General features: G+C 36.7%; 1 protein-coding gene across 1 annotated transcript; it reads right to left on the bottom strand.

Annotated features, from left to right (window-relative positions):
- Positions 1-5966: 5966 nt before the first annotated feature.
- On the bottom strand, positions 5967-21774 carry LOC102230784 (gamma-aminobutyric acid receptor subunit alpha-2). The gene is given in 11 exon segments (XM_005797723.2): positions 5967-9070; positions 9909-10111; positions 11389-11541; positions 12237-12380; positions 12532-12614; positions 13866-14086; positions 16527-16594; positions 18890-19002; positions 21352-21428; positions 21537-21588; positions 21590-21774. Coding segments are annotated over 11 exon segments (1584 nt in total). The 3' UTR covers positions 5967-8785.
- Between the last annotated feature and the right edge of the window lie 1520 nt (positions 21775-23294).

Below are 23294 nucleotides of genomic sequence, written 5' to 3'. Positions count from 1 at the left end.
AGCACCACATCTGTCAAGTTATTAATATTCATGATGTTTCCTATTGTTTGGAAATTTACAAACATTGCTTCTAGATGATAGTTTCTGCACTGCTGTAGTTGTTCTGATAAAAATCAACCTTCCTCTTAGGCTTTCCTGGAGATTACTGTGAGATTATTCTCTGTTTGCATTTCCTTCAGGCAACATTTGCTGACAAATGCAGCCGGCGGCCCTAAGGTAACCAAGGAAGGGGATTAAGCTCACATAAAAAAGAGAATTGTAGGGAGCCTTGCTGATCATTGCTAAAGCTATAATTATATATATCTGATCAGAGTAAAGCTGTTCTGCAGGGAAAACAGCTAATCAGAGAGCTGCAAGGTGGCATTTTGCTTTACATGCTGATTGTGTCGGAGAAACAGCGTGTGACCAGAGCTCGCTATTAATGCTAATGTCTTTTTACTGCCTTCAAACCATGGAGGCAGGTAATTAATGTGCCAGTGAGGCAGAGATGTTACTGACAAAAACACATTAAGCCTGACACTTTGAATTACGATAAGCGGCTCGGTCTTCTCATTTAAGTAAAAGGGTTACTGTGAGGTTACAGTTAAAATCTGGATGAAAAATCCAGGTTTTTACATGAAGGGCAAAGTAGATAAAATGTATGCAAGCTATTTAAAAAATATAGCTAACACTGGGTTGTTGAGGATACCCAGATATCCTTTTCAAAAGTGATCCACTTCAGCTCTTTCTCGAGGATCCGAAGGGACATGTTGTCCCTCTCCAGGGTTTGGACCCGCTGTACGCCCTCAGCAAGAGATCAGCCAGACAGGTCAGCGATAAGAGCATGGAAATGGCTGAAGCAGGTGTAAGTTATGAAGCAATATCCAAAGATTTCAGGAATTTTAAGCATCTGAAAATGGATGTTCAGACATGGACATCTATTTAAACCAAGTGTGGATGGACTTTAAAAGGATTGCTCACAGCTGACCCCCACACAATCTAACAGAGCTGTAACAGTTTTGCAAGGAAGAACGGAATAAAACTGCAGCATTCAGACACTCATCCCCACAAACTCCATGTGTTGATTTCAATCTAAGGTGCAGCTACTAAATACTGATGTCAAGAGGCTGAACATTTATTCAATATCTTCTTTTTTTTCATTAATTTGAAAAAGTCAATTTTGACTTTGCCATTAAACGTTTTTTTTTTTTGATTGAATTGTAAACGCAATAAAAAGGGCAAAACACCCAAGGAGGTGAACACCTTTTATAGATGATTCTGCACTCAGTATCTGAACAACAACATGTGTGGCTCCTTAAACCTCTTGAATCTGACCTGCAATCACTACACGGACCTTTCCACACCTCTGAACGTGAGGTGTAGCTTCTCTGATCCGAGTTGCCAGCTGCAAACCGGGAAGCTGAGGCAGTTGACCTTCTGGCAGAGGGGGCAATGGGGCAGAGATGTGATGAGTAAAGCGATGAGTGTGGACATTTGTGACCTCTGGCTACAGCCAGACCTTCTGAAAGCAACCCCACCTCTGAGATGAAGACACTCGGCAGAGCTCTGGGCTCTCCATGAGTGTTATTAAATAATCTGAGCCACAGCGACAGCTGCAGCATTATCTCTACATGACTTCTCCTTGTAAATCTGCAGTATGTATTCACTGCTGTGGAGAGAAATAATGCACTGTACAGGTTTACAGTGATTTCTGTTCATGAACGATGGTTGAATTCCCTGAATGCGAGGCCAGCAGGAAGGATAAGGTGATGTTTGTGTGGATCAAAGCCAGGTAGAGGGGAAAGTACAGATATAAGGGTAAATGTGCTGATTTGATGTTGATGTTGCTCTGAGATGGATTACAGCCCCTTCAGCTGCAGACACTCAGCAGTTGATCTAAGCACGCCAAGGATCAGGATGTCACGGTCGGAATAGTTGTACATGCTGTAATGCAAAAATGGATTTAAAGATGCGTATTGTGCAGTTTTTAGCAGCAAGGTGTTAAGATAAAGCGCTGCTCAGTTGGGTTCATCAAGTTTAACTCTCATATATTTGAACACTTCTGAGCAAACATGATTTAAAGTAGAAGGAGAATGCTGGCTAAATATTTATTTCAATCTAAAAAGTATTTCTGGGGAATTCTAGTGGATTGAAAAAGGAGCACCTCCAAAAGCCTCAGGTTCTTTTCTTCTGATGAGGTTTTATTAATTAATTGACATGCTGTTATCAAATTAAAAAAATCTTTTCAATTAAGCTGTTTTAGCTTGAGTTCCAGGCTGGATTCATAGATGTTTTTAACAGAAAAAGATCATTATGATTGTATTTATGGTAGAGATATGTTCAGGTCTTCGATCATTAATTAAAACAACCACAAATAAGAATGATTTATCGAAAAGACAGTATGGAAGGGAATTTCTTAATGTGTAATGTAATGTTGTTTTTTTTGCACAATAAAATAATCTGGGGTAATTTCCAGAAGCAAGATTAAGTTGGATAGCTGTGTGATCTCTAATTTCTCTAATGGCACTGTATCAAGAAATGTTCATCAATAAGTGCTAGAACCAAATGGACAAAAGATTACTTTGTATTACTTTTCTTCTCTGCAATGTTGAATTGGATAAACATATGTGGGATTAAGAGAACAAGAAAAGGGTTACACATTATTTCAAGAATTTCCATTCTGGCAAAAATAAATTTCCCTTTTACCAAGATAAAAAATGAGAAGAAAAAATATCTAGCCTGAGTTATTTGCATCATCTTTATTACAGAAATATTTAGTCTTCTTTGAAAATACAACAGCACAAAAAAGACTCCTATTTTGGTAATCATACACAGAAAGTTTCAAGCATAAACAAAATATCTTCACTCCTCTAAAATACCAATAAATTGTAAAGTATCTCAAAAGCACAGTGTTCAAATAGCTACACATATAATAAATGCACAAAAATTGCTTTCAACGAAATGTAATTTAAAAGGATTGCAATTTTACACATACATAGTATTCAATATATTTTAGTGCTAACACAGTGTTCTTTTGTTGAAGGGAATGTATAGGAGAGTAAGTCCTTCTAAGTGCTACATTTTTTATAGAATAATGTCAATAAACAAAAACAATGACACCACAAAGACAAACATCAAGACAGCAAGTACAAATTTCATAGAAACGAACACGTGCATCCAATCAGAACAATCTTTCGTAGTATGCAACTTAAAGCTAGGGAAGGAAAGATGGATAGCATGTGCTTTGAAAAAGCTACAGGCTGAGCAGTGAGGTCTTAAAAGAATTACCAAAACAAAATTGGTAATCCAGGGCTACATTACTGTGACTCAATGAGCCAACATCTTATTGATTTTTACTACACTTTTCACTTTCTGCTGCCTCATGAAAAAGTATGCATTATACAAAACTAAACAACTAAGATGGCACACATTGATTTGCAACAGTTGAAGCAGAGCGAAGAGCAGAAATTACCAAATGAACATATTGTTGGTGTGGTGAAGAAATTTCAAAGCTTGGTTTGTTATTATGGCATTTGTAGCATGACATCATTGTTTTCTTCATAGAAAGTAAGGAGGTGACAAGAGTAAACTCAAACTTCTATTAACACTAGACTGATAACTACAGCACAGATGTTGGAGAAAAAACTAGATCGTTACATCTAGAAAAACTGGGTCCATGTCATCCCTGCAAGTGTTAACAGATACATAAAAATACAAAAGCCACAAGCGCAGACAGAGGATCTGCAGCTGTGCCATTGGGAAATGCTGTGAAAAACATATTTTCCACATATATTTTTTTTCTTTCCTGAGAGATTAGAACATCTTACAGCAACACAACAAAATATTCAATCTTATTTCATTGGTTATCACATCTATAAGTAGCACAGCTTATGTCACATGATATACTGTGTTGTCAAAAAGTATTTACCCTCTTATAGATTTAAACTGTGTGCCTTTTTAAGCCAGGTTCTATGACTGTTTGAATCTACCTAGTGATTCTGTCGCTGGTAACATTTACAGCAATTGGCAATTATTCTTTTACATCACTGTGCAGAAATTTTAACAAACTCTTCTTTGAAAATAGCCCCTGTAACACGAGGGTTCAGCTTAGATAGCTGTGTTCCTAAATGCTGTTTTTAACATTGTTGGTTGAAAACTGTTTTCCATATGAAAATCAGTCTTATAATTGGAAATATGAAAGTGTGAGAAGAAACAAAAACAAAAAATCCGTAAAGGGGGAAATGCTTTTTTGCAGAACTGCAGAACTTGTTACATAACATAAACTATCTACCTTCACTATAAATATTGATCTGATAACCACAGCAGTGAAATAAAATATTGGGACAGACACTAGCTGTGCTGCTGTAAAACAATCTAATTCAGATAGAAAAGATGACTATTTTGTAGACATTGTTTATTTGCTGCCAAGAGTTAGATGGTTGAATCAGATTTCTGGATTACAAGAACAGCACTGCCAAACTGTCAAAAAGACAATTAGTGAAGGTAAAGTGTTTGTAATGCTTCAGTTAGGCCTATTCTCAGCTTTGGTCTATCCTGCAGGCTGGGTAATTTAGCTTATTTTACCAAGCAAAAATACCTGACATGGTGATGAGGTATTGGGATTACTAAACTCTGGCAACTTCATAAGTACTCCTCCTCTTTAGCATCTTTCTGTTTGGCAGTGAAAACTGAAGATGGATCTTCTCTATAATTCAATATTGGCATCACAGCAACACATTGTCCTGTCTCACTTAAAACTAAGAATCATTCTTGACGGTTTGTCTTACCCTTTTTATGTTGGCATGCTGACATCCAAAATGGCAATATAAACATCACTGGGAGAAGTGATGTCACATAGAAATCCTTAACCAGCTTTGGAATCTGCCTAACTGTGAAGGACACTGTCTTCCACCCACAACAAGGTTCTTTTCTTGTCTTACGTAAATGGAAACGAGGACTTAACATCAATTATTAAATTAAAGTAAAATACTTGGATATGCATTATACCAGACATTGAATGCAACAAAACATGAAGTCAAAATTAAAAATTCACTGCCAGACAGCTGAGAATTTCATTAAGCACTCATTTGCTGGTTGATTAAGGCACATGCTCAAATTGCCTGAGCAGTATTTAGAAAATAAATCAGGGCTTAAAACACATTAGTACCAGTGATTTCTACATCTTCAAAGTAACTGTTGGCTTGTAGACTCTGAGCAGTTTTTCCAGAGGCAATCATGCTACCTTTGACCATTGTTTCTTAAAGCACAAGATGTCAAGTACTCTGTTTCCCCGTAATGACTTTCACTTGAAAGAACTTGCTTCCTTGTCAAATCTCTGTTGGATATCGCAAATTAATCCCCCTTTTTGAATTTAGAGTTCCCTTAGCTTATTCCTGGACCTTTTCATGGGGATCCTAAAGTGTTCCCATGTTAGAAAGGACATTCAGTCCCTCCAGAAAGTTCAGGTTCCATTTCAGGGTTCTCTGTTAAACGGACATTCTGGAAAATGTTAAATTTTGGGGGTAAAGATCATAGGAGGTTGGGAATGAAATGGAACAATACTGTTACTACTACAGATTAAGCCACAATTAACCAATCACTCTGATTTACTATCCGCTCACCACTTGTTAACAAGAAACAAAGATATATGGACCTTCACGCTTACAGAGGTAACCTCCATATGTAGAGAAAACATCATTCTTCATTACCAACATATAAAATTCATCCACACTGCATTTGAATCTATGATATCTTTACGTTTCAACTGAGTTGCAGGTATTAGCTAGCCATAAGCGAACAGATGATTTGTAAGCTGGTTTCAGCTGCTTTGCTACATCAAACAGCTGTACAAACTGTAACACAGTGAAGTCTCCAAACCTATTTCTACCACACTTCATCTGAAAGTGTCAGCAGAAGTGAAAACCTAATATATTTAAGTCTGATGTTGAATGAAAACTTTGTTGGATTACTTATACAATATGTAAACCCTTTGATTTCTCTTTTTACAGTTCTCGAAGTATCACTTTTATTTAGTACTTATTACTAAGGTTTATAAGGCCTATTATTGTTGTTAAATTTTCAGTATAGTCACAACTACAATGGATGAGAAAAACTCTTCTGTCCTGTAAGGTATTGATGTGCAAGTGTTCAACTAGTTGTTAAAGTTTGATATGTGTGCGTTTTATTTATAAACATCATTTTAAAGGGAATCTCTTTAGTCCACTGCCACCTCCTAAAAAAACACTGATAGCAACATTTCCACCAGGCGGCGGTTCTGGACCAAATTACAGTTGTAACCAGATACTTAAATGCACTGAATAAAAACATAACATTTTGTTCTCACTGATATAAAATCTGACTAAAGTTCTTATTTCAGGTCAGATAGGAAAAGCAAAATCATTTTTATTTGTAAGATTTTTGAATTACAAGTAAGATAGTTTAAAGAGGGAATTTATATTTTTCTATCTGTTATAATTACCTTCTTTTAAACCTAACTATGTAAAAATGTTTCTCATGATATTGTGTTGTAATTCTTCATGACAGAACCAATGTAACTGAACCAAGTTTGTAACCCACTTTGTTCATACACACCTTTTCAACCACTTAGAATCTTCTAAGTGGTTGAAATCAAGGCTTTGTAATGAACACTCCAAATCAGTAACTTTATCTACTTAAGACACGTTATGATTAATTTGGCAACATGACTCAGTCATTGCTGGTTGTCAGGCCCATTTGCACCCAAACTTCAACTTCCTGACTGATGTTTTGAGATTTTGAATCAATATTCCCACATAATGCTATTTTCCTCCCCTTCTATTCCCTCGTTTCTTCCAAATGTCATAATCGACATTTTAATCATTGGGCATCTTTCCATTTAGTGTTCATCAGACAAAAGCACATCTCCACTAATTAAGATTTTTGTCCCTGAGTGTATTTGCACACTGTGAACTTTTTTATTTTGCTTTTTGAGATTTGACTTCTTCCTCTCCGAGTAGCCTCGCAGCCCATGGAGTAAAAGATGAGTTTCATTGTGGAAAAACCGCTATTAGATACTTTAGTCACCATATTTACAAAATGTGTTCTACGTTTGATTCAGACATTTAGCACCACAATATGTTTTCCTCCGGGAACAGCATAATGGCTGGACATCCATGGTGTTTATACTTTCATAATTGTTTCAATCTGTTTTCTACAACATGACATCTTCAAGAATCTCAAAATTGTACCCATGGAAGGACCAAACTTAGGAACATCCACAGTTCTCTTATTAATATCTTGGCTTACTAATGTACTTACAAGATATTAGTAAATACTCTCTTACTAATATCTCGACTGATTTATGTTGGCAAAAATAAATCTGCCAAAATAAATCTTGGCTAATTTATTTTGACACTGTGTTTGAGATGTTGCCTTGACACACATCCTCATGTGTTTTTCTGTTTAATTCCAATGTTGTACATTAAGAAATCAGAAGCTTAGGATGCCTTGACCCCATACTCTCAGGGTGTACATGAGGGAGTTTTCCTTTCCATTTTCCCCACATGTATGAGTGATTTCTGCAAAGTTAACAACTTGAAGCAATTGCCTAGGTTTCCTTTCATAGAAAATGTTTTACCAATTGACCTAATAAACTGAACTTTACTGCTTTGTTTTTGTAGGATCAAACAGTTATTGTAGTTAACTTTAAATCTGTCTATGTGATGGAGTGATTTGACTTTATATTTCTGTCAATCAATGGGATTTGTCTATTTTGTAAAGTGCTTTGACATGGCATATGTTGTGAATCAACATTATAGAACTGGTGCTATGTTGGTGCTATATATCTAAACTGATCAAAAACAAGAAAATTTGGTGTTAATGTGAGACAGTGAGAAAAAATTATTATATGTCATTTATCACATCTATCAATTATCTGTACCCACCTATCCTTGCAGGATCTGGGGGTGCCTACCTCCAGCAGTCATCAAGCTGGATTGATAGCCTGGGGGGAGTACACCCTGGAAAAAGTCACCAGTCCATCACAGGGCAACACAGAGACAAACAGGACAAATAACACACAGACATATACATTTATATAGGTTATTTAGAGTAACCAATTCACCAAAAAATCCTGTTTTTGGAATGTGGGGGGAAGCTGGAGTACCCGGGGAGAACCCATCCATGCACAGAGAGAACATGCAAACTCCATGCATAAAAAAAAAACAGACTGGGCATCAAAACCTGTGTTATAGTGTTAACAACTGTGCCACCATGCAGCTTCATTTCATAAAGTGTATGTAAATATTTGGGCTAAACTTTATATCAATATATATTGTCTGAGTGTGTTTACACATTATTTGAAAAAATTATCAGCTATTTGTGATTATTGTAGTACTTTTTCTTGGAATGCTCATTCCCATAAACTGCGCAGCTCACCTGATATCATAAACATCTGATTACCTCATCTTTCTGCTGATTGGTTCCAAGCAGATTGTGGACAGCCATTTTTCTAAGAGCTTTTGTAAACTTAGTAAAGGTGAAGAGAAAACGCCTCTTTGAACCTGAGGGGAACTGAAGAACACTATACCCTGCAGCATTTCAGTTATCCTGGTTTATACTGTATTTTATATGATTACATCATAATATATCTTTAAAAAAGATTGAATGAAAATTCTCTGTGCTCTAAACTTATTTAGAAATGTGTATCTATACTGGCCGAAAACTGTGTCCAGTAATGAGAGAAGGTAGATTTATGTAACCAAAGCAGCTGTAATTAAGCGTTGTTGTCCTGAATGTGTGACGTGTTGTTGTGCTGGGCCCTTGCTGTTCATTTAGATGGATCCAGGTCTTTGATTACTTTTTCTCTATTCAGGTAAGTGGCCCAATAGACTAGGTTGAAGGTGCCAAACAACACAGGGAACATAATACGGGAGATGCGGTCGATTATGCTGACGCTGTTGAAGGTTTTCTTGTTCTGCTCGGGCTTCATCTTGTTGGGCTCGTTCAGAGTGCACTTGGAGATGGTGGGCAGTGTTGAGTCTTTAGTGATGTTGGGCTTGTAGTTTGCCACAGCTACAGCATAGGTGTTCTTCTCCTTCTTGACAGTTGCTTCCTTTTTTTGCAGGTAGATTAAAACAGTTGAAGAAATTTAAAACTATGAAAAAAAGGTATGTTGCTTATTTATTAATGAATGCAATAGATTGGAATTGATTTTTTTGTCTTGATTTGATCTTTTTTTCCAGTTCAATCAGAATTTAATCTTCTAGTTTAATGGTGTAAAACTAGGAGATTAAGTTGCATAACTAAAAAATGGAAACCAAAATGAAGCACTTCTAAAATATTTGTAAAAGGAGTTTTGGTGAGGATACCTCCACATGTAAAATTTAAAAAGGGTACATAAATGCAATCACATGAAATTTGATTGCATTTCAGTTGATTATTGTTGCCTAGTATTTTGAAATTGATTTCTCCTAATTAAAGCTCAGATGTTTAGTTTGGTTATTGAAGTGATAGTGAACACCATGGAAAAATAGAAAAAGGCCTGGAAAGGTCTGAGAAGAATTTGAAATGAATCATTCCTCTCTCCAGAAAAAAAGGTTTGCAAGTAATGGACATTTAAAGCATCTACCAACATGCTGAGATGTGTTTTCAAGAAAGCTCAACCCAATAACAGTCTGCAAGATGTGAAAGCGGCAATATTATGTACTTTCCGGGCATATATTGCTATTTTATAGCACAATCAAGTAATTGTCCTACCCTTAGATGTTATAAAAATGCTGTAAATATCAAAGATAATATTTGACTTTGAAATTTGACACCTTGAAATTGGACACCTGTCTCTTTAAAAAGCTCCTACCTACTATCTGTGATTGAATCTGACTATAATATGGGTGAAATAACACATGACATTTAATGGGGTGTCCACAATTTTTTCATATGAATGCACTTACCTTGTCATTGACAATACTTTTTCCATCCCAAGCCCAGCCTCGCTTGGTGAAGTAGTTAACAGTGGCAAACTCAATGAGAGCAGAAAAGACAAATGCATAGCAGACTGCAATGAACCAGTCCATGGCAGTAGCGTAGGCCACCTTTGGCAGAGAGTTACGGGCACTAATACTCAGGGTCGTCATTGTGAGAACTGTGGTTACTCCTGAAAAGAAACATAAAATGAACCGAGTATTTTATTATATGCTCTCTGGCAAATGCACCCAGAAAATATAGACCCCAAATTCCAACACAGAAGACCCAGAGTGTTTCTAAATTTCTGTAACCAAACACCAACATATCATCTATTTCATGTTTCTTTCTTACAGTGTATAATGTGTAATGTTTCACAGCTGCAACATTGTTTCTGTGCTGCTGCCCATGTTGGCCAGGAAACCTTTGGAAAACAAGATCTTTGATTCTAAGAAGAGTTTAATTCACTAAATCAGGGTTTAAACATATAAACAAATAACTGGACTAAGACCCATAACAGACAGACACATCTGATCAGGGAGTACTTTGGGAAATCATTTAGAGGTGAAGTTAGTGGTGTGCTGCAGATCAAATTGTCATTCTCCCTGATCTTAACCCTCCTGTTATGTTCCGGGTCAAACTGACCCGTTTTAAAGTTTAAAAAAAAAAAATAAATAGTTGGTAGTATTTTTTTTTTGCATGAAACTTTTTCTAATTGTCTTAATAGGTGCACTCTACATATAAATTGAAAATGTATTCATTTTACACATTTGTACCAACCCCTAGGTCTACATTTTACATAGATACTGTTCGGGTCAATTTGACCCGGCAGTCAGGTTAAAGTGCAAAAAAAGATAAAAAAAATGTCCAATTCTATATGTTTCCTTGCAGCTATGAACCATATTTCACCACACACACACAAACACACGCCAACACACCCCCACGCCTCCACCCCCACACACAGAGATATTTATATTGGAATGTGGATGTAGTTATTTTATACAAAGATAGTTTACATCCATAAAATTTTAAAATTTTAAGTGGAAAATTGAGATTTCCACAACAGAACTGAGCTAACACTCAAACCTTTATCTGAATAGTTGGTGTTGAGATTCAGACAACGACTGCAGCTGCTGCTGTTCTGCTTTCCTGCTGTGCACACTCTTTTTGTAGACACGATTGTAAAGGGTTTTAATGTGCTTTCTCTTTTATGTTCACTCTGAATATAACCATGCACATTCAAATTTTTAGGAAGAAATTGAATAGGGTTTAAGCCTCTACATCTCCTTTGCTTTTGATTCACTATCACCAAGATTTGTGAAGCAATACAGACATTAAGATCTTGAATTAATCTGATTCTGACATTTATTTTTTTTTCACCTCTTTTGATGGTCAGGATCTCCAAAGTGTTTGCAATCTTGAAATCCTTTATTTCACTTAAATAACAGATTCAAAGTCTCAAATACTCACCAAACACAGTTCTAGCAGGCACTGATTCCCGGTTGAGCCAGAAGGAAACCTGGGATAGGATAACTGTCATGATGCAGGGCAAATACGTCTGGATCACAAAGTATCCAATCTTCCTCTTTAAGTGAAAATGAGCCGTCATCACTGTGTATTCACCTGAGAGTCATAGGAACAGGTTCACTTTACATAATAATATATTCATGTGAAGAACAAAGAGGAAAATCACGCAGAGGATAGTTATCATTTATTTATTATCACCTGATTTTGATTTACTTGTATTCACAAGAATACAAATGTTGTATTTGATCTTTACTCGTTGGAGTGTTTGCTGCATTTATAACTACGGTTTGCAGAAAACTATTTTCTGCCTGCTGAGTTAAATACATATTGGGATTATCTCCAGCCTTCATTCTTCTTGTTTGCTACAACACTTGAAAAGAAGTCGATTTAATCCCATTGAAGGAAAGTGGCTAAAAGAAAACACTTCAGTAACTGTGAAATCTGAAATCGAAACACCTCCAACGCAAATGAAGATATGGTATGAAGATTGCTTCTCCTCCCACCATGTGGTCCACCCACACTGGCTGGTGGATGAGTATATAAAATATTTGGAACATAAAACTGCATGAAATGAATACCAACGATGAACTGGTGAATAAATTACACTGCCAAAAGCATAAAATTTTGATTAAAGAACTTTTCTGAATTGCATTATTTACATGAATTTGTAATGTATAAAAGACCAGACCATAAAAGATCAGATTATGAGTTCACAGTACTACAGAAACCAATGTAGGAATCACCAGTTTGAGTGTTTTTGATAGTCTTTGTTTGTCTGATTATGTGCCTACCAGTGCTGGATTTAATGGTCTCCTTTCCAACAGTCTGTCCAACCAAGTCATACTGGTTGAGCCTCGACCCATCATCTGCTACATCTACTGACTGGGAGGCATTTCTTGTCCAGATGTAAGTTACCTCTGTCTTTGTGTAGGCATCTGATGCAGAGATAATACAAACCGAAACCAATTAGAAATGACCGTGGTGATTAGTCATTTCTAATCACCATGGCTAAAGACTGAAAATCCATTCATCCATCTGTCTACCCATTTTTTATATGAGTTTGATTCTGCAGATTTTAACACTTACAGCTGCCAAACTTAAGAGGACATGAATGTGAGTCCATGGGGAAGTCCTCCAGATGCATGGGACACTCAGCTTGAACTGTTAACCTGGCAAAAAACATAAATATCTTCATAAAGCATGTTTGGAAGTTTGTGTCATACACCAGAAGACCTGTATCCTAATGTCATTGGGTACCATAATGAAATTGCAACTGACTAACTGTAGAAAAGATTGCAGTGTCATGTAGATATGTAAACTTTTTATGAAGTACAGTACAACTATGAGTCCATAAAGATAACTAAATATAACTTCAAAATTGGTTATGTTTTAACGAGATGTTGTCGTTGTGGAGCCCAGACTGTTATAAACATCTGCAGTTGCTGGGCAACAAGCAAATTAGGTGGAAGTCAACTGAAGTGAAGCTACAAGCTGATGGGTGAAGTCCTTAAATTAGCTCTATCAGACTGAAAGAACCCAGATCTGTTGCCACCTTTAAGGTCAGTAGATGCCTTTGGCAAACAGATGGAGTCTGTCTGAGCAAACAACCCATACTCACTGGGATACTTCCTGCAAGATCAACAAGCAAGATTGTGCTTTCAGTGCATAAAACTATGATTAAGGAAATCCATTTTGATAAAATACATTTATGCTTTATGGATCAGAAACTACACCAAAGTTTAAAAAAAAAAAAAAAAAAAAATATATATATATATATATATATATATAGTGACCACTTCCAACCTTCTATGGACTGAATGTCTAGGCTGGGATTCTTCTACAACAAAAGGACCAGGACATGTTTTAGTCATTACGTTAAAATGAACTGTACACATGGAGGATTTGGAGTCAAATGTGAGGACATTGGTCCAACAAACTCAGTCAAGAACAGGACAATGACCCTACACACAGCAGTAAATCAACAACAGACTCGCCAAAAAGTATTAAAGGCACTGAAATGCCCCAGTCAAATAATGTAAGTGTAAATACCATGCACTTTCACTAATTTCAATCTGAACACAGTCAAAAATCTGAATTTTTTTCCCGGTGAAATTGTGTCAGAGAGCTAAGATGACAAAACAATTCTTGAAAATATTTTCCACAGAAAAGATGTCTGTTGCATTGTGGTCTCAAATCTCCCTTAACATTTGGAATTAGTACATTAATGCACCAGGGAAGAATAATCTGAAAACACAAAAAGCAGCAATAAATGTCAAGGTTGTAGGAGACTGACTTTAATGTAGAAGCAGCTCACCACCAACACTCCATCAAAGACAATTCTGCCCTAATGAAGCAAGTTGAAGCTTGTAACTTGACATTGGTGTCTTCAAATAGAAAAACAGAGGTGAAAAGCCAGGTACCTCATAGTGTAGAGCAGCGTTCCATTCTCCATGATCCTCAGAAGTTTGTTGGGCATGGTCATGTTGTGGGCCACAGATTTCTTGCCATTATGAAAGAATGTGTCAGGGGTCCAAATCTTACTGGCCATCAGATTGTTGAGAGGAAGGATCTTCATTGGTCCATGGAACTTCAGCCGTTCGTCCAACCAGCTTTGACGGAAGAAGACATCCACTGTGTATTCCTGAAAGAAGGGCAGAGGCAATTGGGTTTTACTGAGGCACAATATTCTAAGAGACCAACAAAGGAAGACCTGCATAATTAAACAGTTTAGCAAAAGTAGTGAAATGTCAAGAAGCCTGACAAACATGCTGGATCTCATTCAGTATAAACTCAAAGGTTTGTAACTATGTCCCTAAAAACAATCTAACATTTTTTATATTTTTTCAACAGTTATGCAAAAAATGTTTAGTAACAGGTTACATGGACTTTTATAACCTTTTAGAATTTATAGATGGTCCATTTGGACCCAAAATAACAAACTACACCCTGATCTTATAATGTTGATAATGTCCTTCAGAACTCAGTCCAGTTCTGTCATGACTGAGCTTATTGTGAGATCGCAGCTTGACGCCGTGTGACACCTGGGTGGGTCCAGCCACATCTGTCAGTGTCAGATCCAGCTGTTGCCTGAGGCGAGTGCCATCCCAGGTTTACATCAAAATCACAGAGACCTTCCCCTCCATCTAAGTGGAAGCATCTCCAGTTCGCTCCGTTTCCTCTTATTAGTCCACAGTACTTCAGCAGGAACTAAATTTGTTTTCAAATGGGTCCATCAGATCCGGCAGTAACTTTCAGAGACAAACTTTGGTACAAAACTGTCTGCACAGTGAGAGGTTTTGGTTATTTTTTGCAGCTTTGAGAGTCTCGATTTTAAAATATTACCTTACATTTTTGACTTTTTCTTTCATACATGGTTGTGTACTACTAGTTCTCCAGTCTGAAATAATACTACAAATGAGGTTTTAATGGAAAATTTAGTTAATATGGTATTACACAGTTGGCAAAGTATCTATTATCATCAGATAAACAAGATTTTGCCTCTAACCTGTCTGCTACCAATTCAAATCCTGAAGGCCTTTTTTTTTCTTAGAGATGACCGAGCATGTTCACAGTTGTTCACTGAGATGAAAAAATATCCACCAACCACACAGCTCTTCTCTCTTCAGTGTATATATTGTAAGTATACTGTACATGTAACATGCATTGTTTTCCACAAAGCCTTAGCTATGTAATTAGCAGAGGCATCCCTGTGTCAGTGAGAAAATGCAGCAATTTCCTGGTTAGCTTTCCAAAGCAACTCTGCATGTCTGCTTTTTGATGAGCTCAAATAAACCAGCGAAGACAAACATCCACAAACAATCATGTAGAAAGATCAGCGGGGGAGCATCCAATCTGAAGGATGTGTATCAGAGCGCAACTATCAGAGACACAGAGAGGAAATACACACAGTGGTGAAGTGCAATTATCTGCTGCAATTTTGATGGAGACATGGGCATGTATTAAATATGAGACACTCTTCTTCCTTTGAAGGTGCAGTCTTGAACACAGCCACTTCCATCTTTGTGCTCTGTGTCACTTAAATATTTGAGGAGAACCAGGTGGGCTCAGAGAATGGGCTCAGATTGTAGTGGAAAGCAAAAAGAAAGGCTTTTAAGGCAGGGAGGATGGCTTTTATGCATTTTTATGAAATGGAGCTGCAAAGTGAAGGGTCTCCCTGACTTGAAGCCAAATAACTTTCAGCAGTAGTATGAAATCATGTTATCAGTCAAGTCACTAAAACTTAAAATCACTGCTAGAATCTGAATCTAAGATACTTCATGTTGTCACTTGTGAAAATGCACCAATTCTTACATTTCATTCCAGGAAGCCAGTCAAAGATGTTGGGATGAGTGAAACTTTGTGAATAAAATCTATATCCCTGAAATTCTAAGTCTCTGAGGAGCAAAGATCTTCGGTGGGCTTTGATATACAGTACAGAATATCAAAAAACCATTTGAGAAATTTGAATGAAATGCTGCATCCGACTGGAAACAAATCCCTTCGTTTGTGTCAGGCTTAGATGAAACCACGCAGCAGGTTTGGAGCTGGTAAACAATAATGACCGGCCATATATTAATATATGACAGATCAGCAGCTGTGTATCAGAGCTGGATGGAGGTGGATGTTCAGATATCATTTTAATAACACACGCTAACCTTTGCCATGTCGGCGCTCTTCTGATTGGATTGGCTGAGTTTCCAATGGCAACAGGACCAGCAGTACAGACAGCTACCTCTCTCTCTGTCTGTGTTTCAGTCTGGGAGATTTTATCTGAATGTGAATAATCACATCCAAACTGGCTCAGGAAGACTGGCGGGAGATTTATAGCGGATTATTTGAACCAAAAGCAGAATTTCTAGACAAACAACAGCTTGTGTTGATTGTGGTAAGACGGTTCTAATAAAGGACACAAATACTATTCATGGACTGCACCACAGAGGCAATTAACAGTTTGCTTAGGCTGTTAACTCTGCTTGGGCACACCGTTTAGTTTTATACCTGTAACTATTTTTGTGATGATTAAAAGTGAAAGAAAAAAACCTATGCGTTTCATAGTACAATAATAGTGTTGAAAGACTTACCATATCTGTGTCAGACACTGGTCCAAAACTGGTCACATAGACGTTTGTCTTTACTTCTGTCACTCGGTCTGGAAAGGGGAAATAATTGAAAATTCTCAGACAACAAAGTTTCAAAGGTTTTCAGCCACCCATACATCATGCACTCAACAGCTTGAGCAGAAATAAACCTCCCAAGACAACACAAAAGATGTAGTTGTAATTTCCTAAATAATGAAGCCATAAGCTTGACGCTCTCCGTCTTTCCCATTCGGTCCACTTGATGACGAAAACGACAAAACCAAAAAAAAGGGACTGGATCCTCTTAATATGGTTTACTTCAGAAATAATAATAAAAACGGTACAAAGGTTACCTTTCCACGAAAAATAAAGAGAAATGACAATTTAAAAGGAAAGAGAGTGAGGTCAAAAAACTGTGTGGCTCCACTCCAACAGCCCAACTGACTCTGGCTAGCCACACCCTAAAATCCTTAATTCCAATTAGATATGCAAATTTTCAAGACTTTAGTGTAGTCAAATATAGTAAATTACTATGCAATAGATTTAACTAGTTATCATTTTTATCCAAATAAACAAATTATAATAAGAAATATGAACATAACTTATCCTAAAGTCTGAATGAACAAAAACTGAATTTAGGCTTCTACACTAGTCTAAATTGTTCAACAAGTCAACAAAACTCATGCATTTTTGTCAGGCAAATTCCCAGGCACCCTGAATATACTTGAAGTAGTAAAGAGATGGAACTGCACCACAGATAAGGCCAGGATTGTTTCTTTTGAATCTGAGCTAAGACTCAGTGGGACTCTCCTCTCTATTTCACTGGATTGTTAGTCACTTTTATAAACTTGTGTGACATTTTATTACATCTATAACCTTGTTAGGAGAAATTTCAGTTGCCAAAATTAAATAAATCTTTTAAGGATCACAGCATAAGAAGAGTTTTATTACTGCAATCAGTTCACAGTGGTGCTTAAGGTGACATTAAGACTCCAACAGTCTGAATAAAATCAGATTGATGGTCCAATCACACTGCTTTGATTTTTTTTAAACAAAATTGTGTGTTTAGATGTTATAACACGAACAGTCTTTCACAGTTATTTATTTTCTTGCCAGAATGTCAATGTCATACAGTGATAATTTACTTATATCCCTTACATTTTTTCATGTTAGTACCATCAGCGTTTATGTATTGTGTTAGGATTGCAGGTAATAAACTAACAGAATGGAGTGGATCATTTTAAATTGGAAGTAAATTCTACATGTTTTTCTTTTTTTTTTCAAAATTAAATCTAAAATGTGGTGTGCAAATGAAATTTTCAGCCTTTTCTGTTATACCCCAAGCTAAAATCCAGCGTTATCATTTGTCTTTACATGTTACCTAATGGTTAAACTGTTGCCTTCATGCATTAAATCCAATTTTCTTTGCCTTCAGAGAGAAGGTAATGATCCCCATTCATCCCTGTTTTTCTGTTTTTCTGTTTCCGGAGCATCAAATCTTAGACATCGAGTCCAATAAGAGAAACTGTTCAAACCAAATGAGCTCAATCATTCCAGGCCCAAAGTCCACCAGCCTCAGTGAATGTGTTTTATTATTTCCAACCCAGACGGATGTTCTCACTGAACAAATTATTCAGATTTGAGATACACAGAAGCATAGCTCATTACACTCAAAGCTGCAGAGAGCCCAATAGGTTCACCTGCAGGCAGATTTATTTTTAAAATGCTGTCTTTAAAGAGCTGACATGGGCATAAAGGCATTTTCTGACGGTATCGCAGATCCTTTCATTGTAGCGCAAAGGAGGATGAACTGCAGCCTGCTCTTCCACCACACAACAGGCATCCTCTCATAATTTACATTTTCGTCTAAAATATAAAAGCTCCTGTTTTTCCCCAGTGACTGACACCGGTAGATTCAAAATACTGTTTCTGATCTGTATTACAAATTTGATCTTAGTATCAGATTATTTGAATATTGAGTGTTGTACTAGGGAGAGCTTGAGAGCTAGAAGCAGACTTTGATTCTTCATAAATAATATTGCTCTTATTAAAGCACCACTGAGTGTTCTTCACTGTGGACTTAATCTCAGTTACTTAACAAAGATACAAAATCCATCTCAACTGAAATTGTTGCATCAGAGGTGATATAGTCATGAAAAAATAAATAATTGTTTGGCATTTAATGACTCATTTTTTCAGGATACAATTGTAATATCTTTGTCACCATTTGTGAAACAAAAGAACTGAGTGCAAAAACAGATGTATTGTACATTTTCTCCAAAGAGGAGTCATATTAACTTGAAAGTTCTCCAGTTTCCGTCTGTGTTGCTTTGATTTGATACTTGCTTCAGTTGCCTGCGTCTTACCTCCAAGGCCAGGTCTGAGTCTGTTGTCATACCCATCTAGGAGACTGTCCAGGATTTTGGTGAATGTTGCAATGTCTTTGGAGTTCTGTGTTGAATTACCGACTGCTCTCAACCTAAATAGGAGAAACATATCTTTATGCATAAGAAAGTCTCATACGTTTTAATAGGATTCTGTAAACACAACTTTAACAGCCAAAATGTCAAATGTCCTGTTGCTGAAGCTGTCAAAGTGAGAAAACGTTGGATGTTGGTAAAATAATTTGTTTCGAAATTTGATGTGACAGGTCATGCACCCTTTGACATTTCACCTGCTGAAAGGGCAAATATTTATACACTAATAATCTGATGTAAAAAGGTATTTCATATTTTATAAACACACTGATATAAACACATTTCCTGACTCTTCTTACCAAAATGCAATGCACTCAGGCAGAAATTTCACAAAGCATGGTGTCCTATAAACATTTATATCTGGCTGTAATTGTTGATGAGGAAGAGCAACACTTTGCCTCAACATTTTAAATAAATCCATTAGATATTGATGTTTTTTGTACATCAATATTATTGAAAGTGCTATAGTACAGTATTTCTGTACTATAGTGTCCTCTAAACTCTGACTCCACCTGTTCAAACAGATTTTCCACCTTAATCTTCACAGAAACAATTGGCATCGATTTTAAAATAATTCTAGGAAGGATGAGGGGTTTAATGTTACTCTGTAATAAGCAGGAGTCTCTGAATCAAAGGTAGGTTACTTAGCAACTCTTTGGTACATAAGCACCAAAGATAAAAATGCGAGTTTTTATTAATTAAACCTACCCAATCCTTCCTCATTTTAACATATTAAGTTGAAATGGAGTCTAACCCTAGAAATAAAGGTAACACAGATCTGACGTATTTGTTATTACTAAAGCAACCCAAATTATTTCCCTATCACAGTGGATGAAGATGCTTTCATCTAAAAGAAAAACAGTCAGAAGCCTTCTCATGATCTTATCGATTTGTTCGATCAATATTCTGATTCTACTCATTGTGGAAAGCATAGCTGGGTCTTTGAATAGACTCTTGGTGTTCACCCAGTATCAAAATTTGAAAAAAAATTAACAAATCCTGATTCCATAAGAAACAAATTAATGTAAACGGGCTCATAAAGTTATATCTAATGAGAGTTAAATGAGTATAAGGCTCAATAAAGCAATGGTTGTATTCGCCAGGCAATAATACTTAGAAAATATGGGGTTATTCATGTTATCATTTACTCATGATGAGTACTATGCTGCTTTCGATTTGCGAAAGGTTTTCTTATTAATATATATATTTATATCTGTCCGGCTTTCATCTTAAACAATGTAGCTCTGAATGTATCCAATCTGTAAGAAAAAATGAACAAGGTTTCAGTTTGGTGCTGCATAAAGTGCTGACTTTTAGCAAGACGAACTGAAAGAGAAAGTCCCTTAGATGACGAAATAAGTGGAGAGAATTGGGTAGCAGCTGATACTCTTCACCCCCAAATGGATTTCTCAACTTAGTATTCTTCCATCAAACTTAATGTGCTCAAGGGAAAGGAGCTCTAATGCAGTTTATATTTAATCAAAACTTGTGACTCAGAAGAGAGTTATATGCTATTTCTTCTGGTGTCATTTTGAATTTTGGTACAATGGTAACTTCATTGGCCAAAATCCAACCGAAAAGCTGGTGCTTTGTCATCACGCTTTGACTTAGAAATGCAGTCGAACTTACACGGTCAAGTTTTCTTTTCAAAGATGAAGAGTGCAGATCAGAATTTTGTAGTTTTTTGAATTTACTGGTGAGGTTAGCCAAAATTTGAGAAGTAGCCTTCCTACAAAATGCTGCCCATATGTAATATTATCAGATCTTGCCCAAAGGAGCACAAACTGATGTGAATGAAAGTTACAACATGAATCTATGTTAGATTGGGTTGTGCTTAGTTTTCTGTAGGCAAGGATGAGAGGAGTAATTTAAATGATTATAAGTACATAATCATTTCATAATTATGATTTTATAATTATTATTAAATCAATTTCTACATCGGATTTTCAAGGTATTGGAAATTATTGTTTAGAAATAGCATGCATCTTTCACTTTTCTTTAGAAAAAATAAATAAATAAACTGTCGTCTGATTAAACCAGCTCTATTTCCATATTCTCAATTTCCTGGAAGTTTTGAGATTTAATTCTACACATCAAATTCTTCCAGCGCTTTTATTAGATGTTCTGTGATTTGAGCTTCATTGTGACGGTTCTCTGAGATTACAGTCATTTTCTAATAACTCACGGCGCTCTGAGCGCACGGAGAAACTAAAAAAAACAACCATATTCAACTGTGTAAGAAACCACGTCCTTTACCTTGCTATAACTGAAACGCTCCTGTGCTCAACATGCAGGCAAAAATCCATTCAGATGAATTAAAAACGCTCAATAGGTTACCGTCAGAAACTTACCGTGTTTGCCACAGAACGATGAAGCAGACCAGCACAGACAGAGGACGCGAGCTTCTTTCTCTTTTCATGACTGGAGCCTGAAAATCAGAAAAAGCTTCAGAGCGCGTTTAGATCTCCTAAACCCGCTTCATTTCCACTCAACATTTCGAAACACAGCGCAGCTCTGCCAGAAACCGAAAGCCTACCTGAAGCTCGACAGGTGTGCCCGCCGTTGCTAAGGGAAACCGTGATGCACGCAGCGGAGATGTGAGTAGGTCTGAAGGCGGTCAGAGAGCTTCCATCCTGCCAGACTCTCCTCCAAACAACCAAAGCTGAAAACAAAAACTGCGCGGGGAGAGAGGCTCCCTGCTGAGGCGGACGAAGTCTGTGCGTGAGAGCGCGCGGCTGCGCACGGTGAACAGCCTCTGCTCTGACGAAGCCCATTCAGCATTAGGGAAAGCGCTCAAATGCATCTGAGCTCATTCTTTTCCGCAAATATCATCAGAACCAAAGAGGGCAATACAAATGATTTTAGAAAAAAGGGGAAATTGATTGTTATTATGACTTCCGTACATAAAGAAAAAAAGAAACTCGGATTGAACAGGACAGGAGGCTAAAAATCAAACATCCATCACACGTTAGCCTGATATTCTCATGATGAAAGTAACTCCCAACTGTAACTTCTTACTCATCCTGAATGAGTCATATTATCCTCCCCATGGTAAAATGATGACCATGGAGTTACTCATTATACAGATGGATTACATCACCTTTGTCTGTCTATCCTGCAATGCTGCACTTTAAATGAAATATTACTCTGATTACTTACTTTGCAGAGGGTTTAAATATTTTTCGAAATATTTTAAAATAACAATAGTGTAGATCAGGGATCTTCATCTCATAGATGATTTCCTGTCCAAGGAATGATTTGTGTGGTCACATCTACATTTGAAAAATTGTGCAGGGATATTGGATCTTAGGCCAATAAGGCCCTTATGTCATTCTAGCAGTGTGAGATCTTGAAGTTTGTAGCTGAATCCATAAGCAGATTATGGTAGCATCATGTCGAGGAGGTGCAAAAAAAAAGAATACATGAGAGAGAGAGAAGGAAAAAAAATATGAAAGAGGTTTTCCAAGTTACCTTCCACCTGTTCAGTTTACTCGATTAATGACTAGAGGAAATTTGAACATCTATATGTAAATGGCATCATATAAACAGCTTTCTGTCTTTCTATAAAGAGTCAATGAATGATCCAGTTGAAAGAGTTTCAGTTTCAAAATACCCCCAATATAATGCAAACTCGTTTTGACTTCAGGACCAGAACAATCCACTGCTATGAGATAAAAACGGTGAACCTGGGAAAGGTCAAATGCTGTGTCATTTAGATAAAGTCAGCTCTGCATCTGTGGCATTTAATAAAAATATTTAAGGTCATAAACTGCAGCTTCATTTCCAAGGAAACAAAGCTCCCTACTCAGTTGTACGGTAGCTGGATAAATAAAAATTGACAAGACATTAAAGCAATAAATAAAGAATGATCAGAGACATTCTAATGTTAGGCTGTGTGGGTTTGAGCATTTGCCTTGTGTTTGTCTCCTTATTATCTGTTTTTCATTACTGAGTCTCTAAAATCTGTTTTCTTTAGTAGCTCCTCAGTACTTTTGATCCTAAGTAATTTTGCTGGTTTCCTTTTTTTCTGGTCCATTTGAAACAATTTGGATAAGTAGTTTTATTCTAGTCACAGCTGCAGGTTTTGGATTAGGTTTAGATTGTTTTTTAATAGAGCTTGTGTTTTAAAAAAATATCAGTTTTTACATCTTAATATATGTAATGATATTTTAGATTCTGTGTGAAACTGATTTGTCACAGAATATAGCAGAGGACAAGCAAGATTCAAATCTAGATACAACAGTAATGGCCTAAAGTGACAGCTTGTAATCATTTCACTGAGCTGAAAATATCT

This window comes from Xiphophorus maculatus, chromosome 19 (genome assembly GCF_002775205.1).
Source record: "Xiphophorus maculatus strain JP 163 A chromosome 19, X_maculatus-5.0-male, whole genome shotgun sequence".
NCBI lineage: Eukaryota > Metazoa > Chordata > Actinopteri > Cyprinodontiformes > Poeciliidae > Xiphophorus > Xiphophorus maculatus.
Note: the sequence above shows the minus strand (reverse complement) of the source record. Positions and strands in the feature narration are given on the sequence as shown.